At 37.7% G+C, this 15,721-nt stretch overlaps 1 protein-coding gene across 10 annotated transcripts in view; it reads left to right on the forward strand.

Annotated features, from left to right (window-relative positions):
• Positions 1-15,721, forward strand: part of TP53BP1 (tumor protein p53 binding protein 1) — a 94,859-nt gene that overhangs the window by 26,521 nt on the left and 52,617 nt on the right. For 9 of the 10 annotated variants that reach the window (XR_006704073.1, XR_006704072.1, XM_045447970.1 and 6 more), the window contains exons 4-11: positions 204-297; positions 740-824; positions 8,475-8,608; positions 9,182-9,340; positions 9,718-9,847; positions 11,627-11,793; positions 13,358-13,484; positions 14,396-14,490. Coding sequence is in view for 8 of the 10 variants with exons in the window: in XM_045447970.1 (XP_045303926.1) it covers positions 204-297; positions 740-824; positions 8,475-8,608; positions 9,182-9,340; positions 9,718-9,847; positions 11,627-11,793; positions 13,358-13,484; positions 14,396-14,490 (991 nt within the window). In the remaining 2 variants the exon portion in view is untranslated. Of the gene's footprint in view, positions 1-203; positions 298-739; positions 825-2,595; positions 2,732-8,474; positions 8,609-9,181; positions 9,341-9,717; positions 9,848-11,626; positions 11,794-13,357; positions 13,485-14,395; positions 14,491-15,721 lie in introns of those variants that run through there. The other variant, XM_045447972.1, reaches the window with a different exon arrangement.

The raw sequence follows: 15,721 nt of genomic DNA on the forward strand, positions 1-15,721 counted from the left end.
GAGTGATAATCTTGTTTGGAAAGGATTGAGGAAAAATTATTTTTTTATCTAATCAAGAACAATTAGCAAATCTAAGTACTTAGGAGATCTCTATCTTTTGGATAAAATTGGTTGGAAAAACGAAATCAGCACATTCACAAAAGTATGCCTTATTTTGGATTATTTCATATGTAGTAGGGATATTATGTATGTATGTTTTTTAGGATGTTGTGTCCAATCCTGAACAAACAGCTGGAGAAGAACAAGGAGATAGTAATAGTGGGTTCAATGAGCATCTGAAAGAAAACAAAGCTGCAGGTGAGATGTTTAAAGCTAATAGTCCCTTTTGCAAGAGTGCTCTTTTTGTAACTGGGTGGATCTAAACATTATGTGGTTGTGGTGAATGCGTATAAGGCACTCAGAAAGTTTTTTTTTTTTTTTTTTTTTAAGCTTACTTATTTATTTTGAGAGACAGAGAGACCCAGAGGGGAAGGGGCAGAGAGGGAGAAGGAGAGGGGGACAGAAGATCCAAAGCCGGCTCTGTGCTGACAGTAGAGAGCCTGATGCAGGGCTTGAACTCACAACTTGAGCTGAAGTTGGATGCTTAACTGATTGAGCCATCCAGGTGCCCCAGAAAGTGGATTTTTTTAATGTAGATGATTAGATTGATATTGTCTACATTTCTGAATTTGTATTAAAGTTTGGTATTAAAGTTCGGTAGTAAATGCCTTTTGTACTAATGTCCACTCTTTTTTTTCAGACCCTATGGATTCTTCTCATTTGGACACAGGTGGTACCATCAGTCAGGTCATTGAACAGTTACCTCAGCCAAACAGGACAACCAGGTATACTAGTGTTGGAAGGAATTTATTTAAATTTATTAATGGATCATTTCTTTTATCTGTACCTATTGCCTCATCCCAACGATAAAGGGATTAATCTTATTTTTGTGAATTAGATAGTGGGAGTTGAGGATCATATTCACTGGTACATTAGTACTGATAGCCAGAACCTCTTTTGTGAAGGTAATGACATTTTTTACACTTGTATTATTCAAATTGTGATTTGTATTGTACACGTAAAATAAATAATCATTCTTCATTCTTCGCATAGATATGACTTAATGGAAAAAATAATCAAAAAATTTTTAGGCATATTATCAAAACTATTAGGCATGCTTTCCATCTACCAGCTAAATTACCAGTTTTAGACCCAGGATGTTTATTAATTCATACCCTAAACAGTATTCAATTTTTACTTTGTCTTATGGGTAGTTTTACATTGTCCATGTTTTGAGTTTATCCTCTGTTAGGATAGGATCCTCTGTCAGGATTGGATGTTTGATACATATTCCCATTTAATTTCATCCTTAGAGCAGCTGTATAGTGAAGACATTATATTCTTTCCATTACATAGAGGGGGAAACTGATGGGTGAAGATGTTAGATAACTTGTTCTAGAATATATTGCTTATAAGTGGCAACTGAGCTCTGAGCCCTCCTGACTCCAGTGCCTTCTCTTTCTTTTTTACTATTCAGTGCTTCTTAGTCTTCTGCCTGAAATTACTAAAATCAAAAGAGAACTTAGATAACTTCAGGAGCCTTGTGGTGGCTGAGTAGGAAAAGGGAGCTAGTCAAAGAGGAGAATGTCAGGTTGAGGTAGTGAAAGACTATGGTTTTATCTAAAAAATAAATGCCCTCCCACCCCCTTTTTTTTTGCCTTCTATTTAATACTCTGTTTGCACATAAGTTTTTTCTCCCAAATTATTAGTTGGTGCTTTGGAACAATCTACAAATTGGTGGGCTTATTTTGACCTGCAGGTGGCTTGTCTTTGGCCCACACATGGTTGTAAAATATATTTGAAATAATTGATAGAATTTTAAATGGGGAAATTTTACATAAAACTTGGATTTTCAGCTTCTGGCATTACTAGTCCAGAGGTAATGCAACTTTTGTATTATTGGTAATATTTGCCTGGAGCTGTGAGTAGCAGCTAACCTCTGCATAGGTGAGCATGAGTGCTCTGGTCTGTCATAGTCCCTACAATTCACTATTGTACATGGACACTGAAGTTAATTATTCATCTTTTATTGCAGTACTTTTGCTTTTGTTCTTAGCCACTTCACCCCTTTTTGTTCCCTTGTTTTGCTTTCTGTAGGCATTTAAATTTATGATACTTTAAAGTGAACACGTGCCAAAGTTATTTGTGTTTTTGTGGCCCAGCACCTTGGTTTGAACCAGTGGGGGTAGGAAGTATGTATACCCCTCATAAGTGAAGCAGTGCTGTTAGAGAAGTCCCATACTATCACTTTTCCCTTTTTGCATTGATGTGTTGCCCTTTCCCTAAAAAAACAAAACAAAACGAAAACCAAAAAACCTTGAACCTTTGCATTCAGGAAATGTGCAGGCACTGTGGTAAGGTGTTTTAAAGGGGCTTTGCCATCATGGAACTTATAATTTAACAGGGAGAAAGGTGTTAAATCATTACATAAACAGCTATTAAGTTACAATTGTTATTTCAAAGAGGGAGGAAAGAAAGAAAATATGACCTAATCTGTGTGATAGGGGTAAGCCTCTTTGAGGAATGTGATCTAAACTATAAATATGAATTTGTTAGACATGTTTGAAGAGCTGGGGAGAAGAGTGGCTGGTGGGAGGAGGAGCTTTCCAGAGGGAACTGCAAGTGCAAAGGCCATGAATCTAGAAAGGATTTGGGGTTGATTCCAAGAGAATGAAAGTTCTTCAAAACACAGGTATATTGATCTCCGTTTGTATGTATTTATTCATTAATGCAAGTATTTTTTAAAAAGCTGCTTGTGAACTTTTTGCATAAAATTCCAAAAAAATCTTCCTCTCTTACCTAGTGTTCGGTTGATCTAAGCTGATGGTCCTAAACATGGAGCATCCTAAAATATACTAAAGAAATATAGATTGTTTTATTTCCCTGTTAAACATTTTATTTTATTGTTTTAAAGATTTTATTTTTAAGTATTCTTTACATCCAGCATGGGATTCTAACTCACAACCCCAAGATCAAGAGTTGCATGCTCCACTGACTGAGCCAGCCAGGTGCCCTTCTCTGTTAAACATTTTAAAAAATTGAGATAATTATAGATTCACATGCAGTTGTAAGAAATAGTATGTAGAGATCCTTTATAAACTTTGCCCAAATGGTGACGTTTTGCAAAACTATAGTATATTAACCAGGATATCTGTATTGATAAAATCTACTGAATGATTTAAGTTTCCCCACTTTTACTTGTATTCATGTATGTGAATTTTTATAAAGTCTAGTTACCTCTGTATCTGCCTTTTTATAACCATGTTCACCTCTTTGTCTTACCTGAACTCCTGGCAATCGCTAATTAAGACTGTCCTTTGTAATATTTTGTCATTTCGAAATGTTATGTAAATGGGATCATACATTAACCTTTTGGGATTGGCTTCCCTCCCTGCTTCCCCCCCACCCCCAGTCAGCATAACTCCTGGGAGATCTGTCCAAATTGTGGCATATATTAGTGGTTCATTACTTTTTATTGCCCAGTAGTTGTTCCCTGGTATGGATATACCACAATTTAACCGTTTACCTGTTGCAGGAGAGCTGGATTGATCTGGGTTTTGGCTATTGCAAATAAAGTTGCTCTGACCTTTTGTGTGCTAGTTTTTAAGTGAACATAATCTTTCTATCTCTGGGATAAATGGCCATTGGGAAATTGCTGGGCTGTTTGGTAGTTGTATATTTAGTTTTTTAAGAAATTGCCAAACTCTTTCTGGAGTAACTATACCATTATATAGTTTCACTAGCAGTGTAAGAGATCCAGTCTCTCTCCATTTTTACCAGCATTTGGTGTTGTCACAATTTCTTATGACCGTTCTGATAAATGTGTAGTGATATCACATTATTTTAATTTGCATTTCCCTAGTGGCAAATGATGTTGAAAATCTTTTGATGTGCTTATTTGCCATCTGTACATCCTTTTCAAGGAAATGTTTGTTCATGTCTTCTGTCCATTTTCTAATTGGATTTTTAAAAATTGTGTTTTTAGAGTTCTTTATATATTCTAGTTATTAGTCCTTTGTAGGCTATCTGGTTTGCACATATTTTCTCTCACTCTAGTTTATCTTTTCATCCTCTTCAGAAGGTTTTTCACAGAGCGGTTTTTTAATTTTAGTGAGATCTATCAAATATTTTTAACAGAGTAATATAAATACATTATTTTAAAAATAACATAATTAAAAGCAGAATCCTTTCCCACCCTTGGTGTCCTTTCACAGAGGCTACGCTGTAAGTGTGTTTTAACTTCTTGGAGAGGTTATCTTCCTGGTGCTCAATACTGTTGTAAAACTAATATTTTACAATATTGTAAAACTAATACTGCCATTTCTTATTTTATCAAATTAAGACAATTGAATTCCATAATGAAAGATGAGGATTTAACTCCATATGCTCCCAATTATCGATAATTATTTTAGTTCTTATGTCAGCTACTTTTGTACTTCTAAATAATGTATTTAAACCTTTGTTTTCTTTTCCATTAGCTTTAGACAGTGGAGAAAAGTTTAACCATTAGGACTGGGTTTTTTTGCCTATAATCTGATTTATTTCAAGCCTGTTTGGATTCACCTGATCATTTTACAAATATTTATTGGATATTTCCTATATGCCAAGCATTGTTGAATTTTGGAGATGCAGAGGATCAGAAAAAAAAATCGTAGACCTTAATATAGCTTACATTCTTGTATGGGATATAGCAATACATGATCAATAAGTAAATAGTACGTTAGAAACTGATAAGGGCTGAAGAGAAAAATATAGCAGAGAAGGGGATAGGAAACATCAAAGGAGTTGCAAGTTTAGATAGGGTGACTTAGGGAATGCTTGGCTGATAAGACATTTGATTAAAAGTTCTTGAGTGGGGTGCCTGGGTGTCTCAGTCAGTTAAGTGTCCACCTTTGGCTCAGGTCATGATCTCAAGGTCTATGAGTTCAAGCCCCGCATAGGGCTCTGTGCTCACAGCTCAGAGCCTGGAGCCTGCTTTGGATTCTGTGTCTCCTTCTCTCTTTGCCCCTCCCCTGCTTGTGCTCTGTCTCTCAAAAATAAAAAAAAAAACATTAAGAAAGTTCTTAAGGGGACGCCTGGGTGGCTCAGTCGGTTAAGCGTCCGACTTCAGCTCAGGTCATGATCTCACGGTCTGTGAGTTCGAGCCCCGCGTCAGGCTCTGTGCTAACAGCTCAGAGCCTGGAGCCTGCTTTGGATTCTGTGTCTCCCTCTGTCTCTGCCCCTCCCCTGCTCATGCTCTGTCTCTCTTTGTCTCAAAAATAAATAAAAACATTAAAAAAAAAAAAAAAAAAAGAAAGTTCTTAAGTAAGTGATCTCTGCTGTTATTTGGGGTAAGTGCAATCATTGCATAGAGAACAACCAAGTGCAAAGGCCTTGAGTTAGGAGTGTGCCTGGAATATTTGAGAAATGGCAAGGAGTTTAGCACGGCTGGAGTAGAGTGATGGAGAGAATTGGGAGAAGAGGTCAGAAAAGTAAGGGGAACCAGAATATGTAAGGCCTTATGGGTTACTGTGAGGAAGTCAGCTGTTACTCTTGTTGAGATAGGAAGGCATTTAAGGGTTTTGAACAGAGGAATGACATGATCTGACTTAGATTTTAATAGGATCACTGTGGCTGCTGGATCAAGAGTAGACAGAAGAGGGTACAATTTTTATTTGTTGATTGTACCTTGATAAAGCTGGAGAAAAAATTTAAAATCCATTTAAATTAAAAAGGAGAATGGACTGAAGGAGGAGCAAGGGCAGAGGCAAGAAAACCAAATAGGAGACTATTGAAATAATTTAGGCAAAATGACTGTGGCTACACCAGAGTAGAAGTAGATGAGGAGTGGTGAGATTCTGGGTTTTTTGAAAATAGGATTCAAAGGCTGATTGGATGGTGGAGTATGAGAGGAAGGAGGTAACAATGATTCTGCATTTTTGGTTTGAGTATTAGAAGAATGGGGTTGCTGCTAGATGAGATGGAAAAAGACTGCAAGAGGAGGTCAGGTTTAGACATGTTGAAGTTGAGCTGCCTTTTCAATAAACAATTGGAGACACTTGATGATGTGCAAGTCTGGATGGAGCTCAGGGGGAATGTCTTAAGCTGGAGATTTAAATTGCAAAGTCATAAGCATGTGGATGATATTCAAAGCCATGAGCCTGGGTAAGATCATTAAGGAGGTGAGTAAAGATGGAGAAGAGCTCCAAGGACTCACTGAACTTAGAGGTCAGGGAGGGACATGAAGGAAAACCACTAAAGGAGACTGAAGAAGAGCCGAAGTATGTGATTTGTGCTTTCATTGCTCTTCTACATTTTGTCATGTTTGCTCTTGGACTTTGTTTCCCAAGAAACTCAACTTGGGGCTATATTTCCTGAGGTTATGTAACTAGTCTTCCTGGTTACATAGGTAATGTTCTATTTTGTGTGTGTGAAAATCTTTACTAGTCCCTTTTCCTTGGATCATGGTCCCCTAACTTTGCAAATTTATGTTTTCACCTCTTTATGCTCATTATAGTTCTGCTTAGTAGTCTTTATATGAAATAATTAAATGTGTAGAAAGCTTCAAGGAAGCAAAAAATGTTATCTATAATTCTGCCACCCAGAGGCTAATTGCTGTAAACATTTTGACATATTTTCCTTCTTTTTTTGTGTGCACACTTGATAGCTGACATGTGTAGAGTAAAATTTTGTGTTTGCTGACTTTTTTGCTTAACAACATGGAGTTTTTCCCATGACAGTTAAGACTTTTTTTTTTTTTAATTTTTTTAACGTTTATTCTTTTTTGAGAGAGAGAGAGAGAGAGAGAGACAGAGCATGAGTGGGGGAGGAGCAGAGACAGAGGGAGACACAGAATCTGAAGCAGGCTCCAGGCTCTGAGTTGTCAGCACAGAGCCTGATGTAGAGCTTGAACTCATGAACTGTGAGATCATGACCTGAGCCAAAGTTGGCTGCTTAACCGACTGAGCCACCTGGGTGCCCCGACAGTTAAAACTCTTAATAAGTTTACCTAAGTTTTTATCTTTTGAAAGTTTCAAAAATTTTTTTTAATGTTTATTTATGAGAGAGACACAGAGGGTGAGTGGGTGAGGGGCAGAGAAAGAGGGAGACACGGAATCCAAAGCAGGCTCTAGTCTCTGAACTGTCAGCACAGAGCCCAAAGAGGGGCTCAAACTCATGAACCATGAGATCATGACCTGAGCTGAAGTTGGCCACTTAACTGACTAAGCCACCCAGGCGCCCCTAGGTATTTCTTAATTACAGTAAACATTGAGAAATAAGTTTGCACAAGGATTTTTCTACATTTCAAATTATTTCTTAAAATTGAAATTATTGAAATTATTAGGTGTATACATTGTTTTGGAGGTTTTTTTAGAAACATTTTTCCAAATGTTCCAAATGTTCTGCAGAAACATTCTATTAGTTTATAGTAAACTCAATGGTTGAGTCTCGTAAACAGTATATGATAGTGCTTATCTCAGGTTTGGGTAGCACTGAATAGTAGTATAGTATTGACAATTTTTTTTTCCCAATTTGATGGGCAACAGTTGTTTTCTGTATTTTCCTACATGTTTAAGATACTTGTATTCCTTTTTTATGAGTTGTCTGTCTGTTCACCTATGTCTTGGGGTTCTTCATGTGAATTCCTTCTATTTTAGGGAGACTGTTATTTTGTTCTATTTGTTGTAGTATTTTTTCCTGATTGTTGTCTTTTACTTTTATGTTTTTTGACCTGTAATCTTAACTTCTTCTAAATATACAGGCCTTTTACCAGAATTTTATTCAGACATTCTGGTTCTATGTATGTAGTCTAAGATTTTTATACTAACATATTTTTGTGTAGGGACCCTGGGTGGTTTAGTCGGCTAAGCTTCTGACTTTGGGTCAGGCCATGATCTCGTGGTCCATGAGTTCGAGCCCCGGGTCAGGCTCTGTGCTCACAGCTTGGAGCCTGGAGCCTGCTTCGGATTCTGTGTCCCTCTCTCTCTCTGACCCTCCCCCGCACTCACTCTCTCTCTCTCTCTCAAAAATAAATAAACATTAAAAAATTTTCTTAAATATTTTGGTGAACTGTGTCTGGTTCAGCTGATGTATCTTTGAGTCCCTTCACTGCATATCCAATGCATATCTTACTGTGTCACTTGTCAGTTATTCTCTTGAGAGTAAGGTTTTTCTCTCCCTGTGTATATTTTTTCGGAGAAAGTGAAAACTCAAATGTGTTTATTCCTTTCTCCTGTTAAATATTTGTGTTCTTTAATTCAGTGCAGCGTTTTGAGTTGTTACCCTTTCAGGTGCTTTCTGTAGAAAGAAGCACTGATGGGGGCGAGGCTTTTTACTTTTTTCAAATTTGCGTAAGAGGTGGTTGGTGTGTGGGCTGCTACAATAAATTTAGAAGAGTGCTTTGAGCAAAGTGTCCCAACCTATCTGAGAACACACGATTGTGTCTTTCCATGTAGTGTTTTGGGAATGTCAGTGGAATCTGCTCCTCCTGTGGGAGAAGAGAAAGAAGAAGAGGTAGAAGAGAAGGAGAAGGAGGAAAAGGAAGAAGATATTAGAGATGATACTACCACACGCTCCCTTGGTGCTGAAGGTAGCTTTATGCCTTTATCTAGATAGTAGATTGTTCTAAGTCCCTTTAACATAAGCATGAAGATATCCAAATTTCTCTTTGTTGTCAGGTTATAGATTTCTCATCATTAAAATGAGGATAGTCATTAAGAAAGTCGCATTTGTCTAAGATATTCCCTCTAATTTGATTTTCAGGAATTTGATGCTCATTGGATAGCTCTCTTTCTGCATATTGACTCTTTGTCTTGTTACATTTGGTTTTCAAATATTTTGGGAATGTATGTTTTGTGGGTGGAAGTATAATCTGAATTACTGTGTGTGTGGGTATGGTTTATGTATATCTTCAGAAAGTAGACATAGTCTACCTATATGTTAGGTGCTCAGAAGGTTTTAGAATATGTAATTTTTGTTTTGTTATGTATTTTTCCCTTTCACTTTTAGTGCCTTTATTCTTGAGTTTATTTTGAAAAACTTTGGAGGCAGGGCTTTCTTGTGAAGGACTTAAAATGACCTTTTTGTTTTGCTAAGGGACAGGACCTTACACAGTGCATAATATTGTGGGATGCTACCTAACTTCTTGGGGTTTTGTTTCTAGATCCTGCCTCATCACAGTTGGGCTTTGGAGTTCTGGAACTCTCCCAGAGCCAGGATGTTGAAGAACATACTGTGACATATGAAGTAGACAAAGAGCCTGTACTGTCAGTAACTACCAACTCTAGTTACACTGGGCTGTCTGATGTGGATGCTAATATTGGTATGAAACATGTTTTTTGGCATTTGGAATTGTTTATAAGCGTTTTCCTCCTAAGCTAGAGCTAGTTATTCATTCCTTAATACAGTTTATAACTACTAGGTTAATATAATCAAGTTAGTATAGTAAGGTTGCAGAGTTGTCTGGCAAATACTTGTTAGTTGATGGGTTGCAGATTAAGAGTTTTGGTAAGGTTTGTTTTAGTTTGGTTTGGTTAGTTTTGATTAAGGTTACTGGTTATTTTCTTTTTGCATTGATGTCTGTTTATATTTTCAAATTGGACTTCTTTTGTTAAATCTTTGCCTTTAAAAAAGCATCTGGGACTGCTTCTAGTACTTTGGAAAATTAAGTATCTCCTTCCTGTCTTCTAAAACTTCAAGCAATTAAGCATGAAGAACAGTCCAATGAAGATATGCCCATGGCAGAACAGCCCAGCAAGGATGTCCCTGTGGTAGCACAGCCCAGTAAGGATGTACATGTGGTAGATGAGCAAAGTTCACCACCTGCAAGGTAAACTCTGCTCTTTTAGGTTTCTGTTATAGTACTTTATAGTTTCTAGAAAGTATTTTTAAGTTTCATACTTGTTTTACTTGGCTAGATGGAAGCATTTTTAGAAATTATTGATTTTCCTCCCCCCCTTGTACTGTGCATATTGCTGGTCCAGTGGAAACTATTTATGAATTCTTAACCGTGTCCTTATCTTTAGGCATATTACAAAGCCATTTTATTGTTGCCGTAATTGTAAGCATGACTCCTTAATCTTGGGTTGTCATTCCTCTCTGATCTTTTGTCTACAGAGACACTGTCTCTGTGGGAGGAGTTCCTATCTTCTCTATCTCTAGTGTTATGAGGAATCACATGAATATTATATTTGAAAATTTACTGTTCTTATAATTGAGGAACACCTAGATTGCTTTGAGTCCTCATGTATCCTACATCTAATAGTTTATGGTATAGCTATGGACGTATTCTTTTCCCAAGTCCTATAGTGGAATTGGTAGGAATTGGGCTTATCCTTCTGCTGTGCCTCTGGTGATTATTATGTCCCAAACTGCATTGCCTCTGGTCAACAGCTCACGTTTGGATATGGCAGAGGAAAAGTGGGATGCTTCCAGTTTGGGAGAGGTGATGAATAAGCATTCAGTATTTTCTTATAACATCCTTCAATACAAATGGTGGGGAATGGAGTCCTGAACAAGTTGACTATCAAGAGAAGTTGTTTTGTCTTTTTTTTTCTTTTAATTTTTTAATGTTTGTTTATTTTTGAGGGAGAGAGACAGAGCACGAGCAGGGGAAGGGGAAGAGCAGAGAGAGAGGAAACAAAGAATCTGAAGCAGGCTCGAGCTGTCAGCACAGAGTCTGATGCAGGACTTGAACCCACGAACCATGAGATCATGACCTGAGCCAAAGTCGGAGGCTTAACTGACTGAGCCACCCAGGCACCCCAAGAGAAGTTGTCTTTCTAATACAAAACACTCACCCTCACATGGGCTGACATTTTAGGCTTTTCTTTAGGAAGTTTCCCTGTAGCTAGTTTTGCTAACTTTTTAATAGGCGAACCTCCCAAGTCTCTGGAAAGGGGCCAGCAATGAGAGTTTTACATGTGTGAGTGGTATTGGTATGAAGGATTCTTGATTTGGGGGTTAGGTTGAGCAGAACAAATGGAAAAGGTCAGCAGCAGATAATGTGTGTGGCAATAGCACAGAGGATAATTCACATCTAAACTTTGTGGAAGGTCCTCATTAGGACTGGCATTGTTGTGGTTTGGTTTAGAATCCTTCATGCTCACGTAGGTAACAGTATATGTAACAAAAATCCTTGAATCACTCATGAGAAATCATGGACAGCATGCTGCACAGCTGTGAGCAAAGTTGGAAAATTGCTGTGTGAGAGACTGAGACAAGATTTTAAATGGGCTGAGGTCTACATGTCATTATAAAAAGTAGCTTGTTTCAACTTTGAATAAATAGAGCCCCTGGAAGTTTTGAAATTATTAAAGGAGAACACAAAACAGGAAAGGCTTCTTCTATTTCTTTTTTCTTTTCTTTTCTTTCTTTTTTTTTTTTTTTGAGAGAGAGGAAGAGGCAGAGGGAGAGAAAGAATCTTAAGCAGTCTCCATGCCGAGTGTGGAGCCCATCCTCACGCCCATGAGATCATGACCTGAGCTGAAATCAAAAGTCACTTGCTCAACAGACTGAGCCACTCATGTGCCCCAGGAAAATCTTAATTCAAAGGTGAAAGCATTTGAATGTATAGCAACTTTTTCTCCTGGTGGTTTGAATTTCCTAGGTCAGAGGACATGCCTCCTTGTCGCAAAGTATCTCTTGCTGCTGTGGAAACAAAAGAACAAGTATCTGCTCAAGAACTTTTGGAAGGTGGACTGCAGATTCAGAAGTCCCCAGAGCCGGAGGTTTTGTCAACTCAGGAAGACTTGTTTGACCAGAGCAATAAAACAGGTATAAAGAGTGATTAGTTGCTGTAGCTCCTCTTCTCCAAAGATCTAAACTTTATTACTATTGTTCTGAGCCTACTGTTTGAATTAGAAGGCACTTTATAAAAGGTATGCAGACTTGTTTGTAGTATGGAAGGAAAATACATTTCTAACTGATTAATGAGAAAGGCTTTTTGGGAATGATTGCTGTTTTACATTTAAAAAAAATTTTTTTTTAATCTTTATTTATTTTTGAGAGACAGAGCACAAGCAGGGAGGAACAGAGAGAGAGGGAGACACAGAATCCGAAGTAGGCTCCAGGCTCCGAGCTGTCAGCACAGAACCTAACACGGGGCTCGAACTCATGAACAGTGAGATCACCACCTGAGCCGAAGTCAGATGCCCCACGAACTGAGCCACCCACGTGCCCCTGTTTTACATTTTAACATAGTTTTCTCTCTGTGTTGGAAATGGAGATTTTGAGGAATAATATAGTAAATTTATTTTTTTAAATTTTTTTTTTTTTTAACGTTTATTTTTGAGACAGAGAGAGAGCACGAATGGGGGAGGGTCAGAGAGAGGGAGACACAGAATCTGAAACAGGCTCCAGGCTCTGAGCTGTCAGCACAGAGCCCGACATGGGGCTCGAACTCACGGACTGCTAGATAATGACCTGAGCCGAAGTCAGCCGCTTAACCAACTGAGCCACCCAGGTGCCCCAATATAGTAAATTTAATATTAAGGACAGAATAGCTATTAGAGTCATCATAGGTCTTCAGATCTTAATATCATGATAATTAAGTGTAAGTTTTTCATAATCACCTGGGCAATAGTCTGCCTACTCATCTATTTATTAGTTAGTTCATCTATCAGAAATAGGAAGTTATGGCCTAGCAGAAAGAAATTCCTTTATACTTGGGATTAATGCAGCTAATACCCCTGTCTGTTGCTGAGAAGTGACCAACAAGAGATTGTTCATAATATAAGTCAATAATGACTGCTCTTATATGCTTTTATTAATGCATTCGTATTTTCTGTCTCCTCTGAGGAGGCCCAGGTTCTAATCATGAAAACTGCATTCACATCATCAGGTGTGATGCACATTGTTTTACTTCTGCCATCTGTTTCATGGCATGAGCTTTACTTCACCATAGGTAGACCTTGGAATAAAAGGCTTACTTGCTGTTTTAAAATAGAAGCTTCACAAGAAGCAGAGCAGCCAAGCAGAGGGATAAAGATTCTGCCTTTTTCCTCCCAAGGTTTAATCATGGTGGAACGGACTAAGGAATATGTTTTGTCATTCTATATTAAAGAAACCCGTAATTTAGGGAGGATGGTATTTAGTGGTCACTTAGAATTTGTGTTAGCATGGCATTCCATTGATTGTACTACTATTAGAAAACAGTTCTGCTCTCTTGGAAGATGGTTGGAAACATTGATATTACTCTTTGCAGTACTGAGTGGCTTGCTTGCTTGCTTTCTTCTTCCTCCTCTTCCTTTTTTTTTTTTAAACTCAGGATTGTCAATTTGAGAAGCAAATGAAACTGGATTTTCTCTCTCTCTCTCTCTCTCTCTCTCTTTTAAAATAGCTTCTGATGGTTGCTCTACTCCTTCAAGGGAAGAAGGTGGATGTTCTCTGGCTTCCACACCTGCCACCACTCTGCACCTCCTGCAGCTCTCTGGTCAGAGGTCCCTTGCTCAGGAGAGTCTTTCCACGTAAGTAAGCCTAAAATAGCTCTGCCAAAGAAACATGTATCTGAGGGTCTTAGGCTAAGGTTGAAAGAGCTGAAATTGCTGGTCTAGAATTCTTTTTAAAATCAAAAAGCAAACTCTAGGCTTTAGAATTTTGGGGTTAAGAGCTTAGTGGACCTATTGAAGGCAGGTAGCTCTGCTTTCCCATATGGAGGTTTTTTTTTTTAGTTTTATTTATTTAAGTAATTTTTACAGTCGACTTGGGGCTCGAACTCAGAACCCTGAGATCAAGAGTCGCATGCTCTTCTGACTGAGCCAGCCAGGCATTCCCCCATTTGGAAGTTTATAATAGTAGCCCAATTGTTTCACTAGACAGAAACTGCCCAGTTATATTCTGTTATACGATCAAAACAAGCATACTGCTCTTCTATTTGACCAACAGTTCTTTCCATTTAACCGCATAGGGGTGGAGAATAGATTGTACTATAGTTGACCTTAGTTGGAGTTCTTTATCTCGCTGTTATGGCAAAGAGATTTGCTTTTTTTTTTTTTGAAATAAAAATGTGCATGATCTTTCCAATATTAGGTAAAATTTGGAGTATTTTTATCTCAGTTTTGCACGTGAATTTATTTTTTAGCTCTTTGTCATCTTGCTTTGCAATCATGATGTCCTTGTGTTTGATTGTTTATTTCTCTTATAATCATATGGCTTTATCCTTATTTATTTTTTTTTTTAATTCTAATTTTGGATATGTCTGGTGTGAGAAATAGTTAAGTATCATTCATGGCTCTTCCATCAGCCTCAGGTAGATGTTTGAGAGATTGCTAATAAGATTTGTTTGGATGACTTAGATATTTTTGCTATCAGAAAGTAAAAAACAAATGCACAACTGTGGCTGTGGTACAATAACCTGTGATTCTCTCTTTATATAAAGGAATTCCTCAGATCTTGTTGCTCCTTCCCCTGATGCTTTCCGATCTACCCCTTTTATCGTTCCTAGCAGTCCCACAGAGCAAGAAGGGAGAAAAGGTGAGCTCTCGTGATCTGTCTGTTGCTCTCAGATTAGACGAGCAGCAATACTTCTTCTGCCTTGCGGAACGTACTGTTTCTTTATATGTTCAGACACTGTGACCTAAACTATTCAGTAGGACTCATGTCTATCTCCCCTTCAGGGATGTGGCCTAGTATAAGGGGCTCATTCTTATGAGAATTCTGTATTTTTGACTTAATTTTTAAAAAGATCTGTAGAGTAAAATTTGTTAAGATAGAACTCAGAATAGTATGTTATATTAGTTTATTAGTGAAGAACTGGCTTTATTACTAATAACCCAGAAGTTTCCAGCAACATGTTGACATGCTGCTGGGGAAAGGGAACCAAAAATTGTTTCTTTTGCTATTTAACTGTTATTTTTGTTATCATCAAGCAGTTTTAGTCAAAAAATGGCTAGGAGCAGGTCGTAGAAATTTTGATTTCATTCACTTCCTCCTTTGAGGACCTAGTGATTTTACATTACTTTATTCACAAGAAAGATTTCCTTTTTACTTAATTTATCTCGTTATCTATATCTCTTTTACTCTCTCTTAGTCTTCTATCCACTCAAGGTATTTCTAAGTTCCTACTACTTTTACGAAGTCTCTTCCAATAAATTTCATGATTTTCTCCTTTTAATTCTTTCACATACCAATGATGGTATAATGGTTAATATTTATTAAGCACTTATGGTATGCCAGGCACTGTTTGGTGTGCTTCTCTTTGGCTCTAGGTGCTTTTCTTTGTTTTTGTTTTTGTTTTTTTTTAATTGAACCCTCGCAACAATACTAAGAAATAGGTGTTACTTTTTTTTTTTTTTTTTAATTTTAAAAAATATTTATTTGTTTTGAGAGAGAGCAGGGGAGGGGCAGAGAGAGAAAGGGTGAGAGAGAATCCCAAGCAGGCTCCGTGCTGTCAGTGCAGAGCCCACTGTGGGGCTTGATTTCCGGAACTGTGAGATCATGACCTGAGGCAAAATCAAGAGTCAGATGTTTAACCGACTGAGCCACCCAGGCAACCCGAGGTAGATGTTTTATCTCCATTTTACAGATGAGGAAATGGAGTCACAGAGAGATTTCACAACTAAGTCATAGAGGCAGAATTTGAACTCTGGCAGCTGCCTCCAGGTCCTGTGGTCTCATCTGTTTATATGCCTCCTATGATATCCTGCTGTCTCTACTTTTGAGTGATATAAATATAGAAATATGTTTAACTGTTTTTCAGGTTTAA

The sequence above is a fragment of the Leopardus geoffroyi genome, chromosome B3 (assembly GCF_018350155.1).
Source record: "Leopardus geoffroyi isolate Oge1 chromosome B3, O.geoffroyi_Oge1_pat1.0, whole genome shotgun sequence".
In the NCBI taxonomy this organism is placed as follows: Eukaryota; Metazoa; Chordata; class Mammalia; order Carnivora; family Felidae; genus Leopardus; species Leopardus geoffroyi.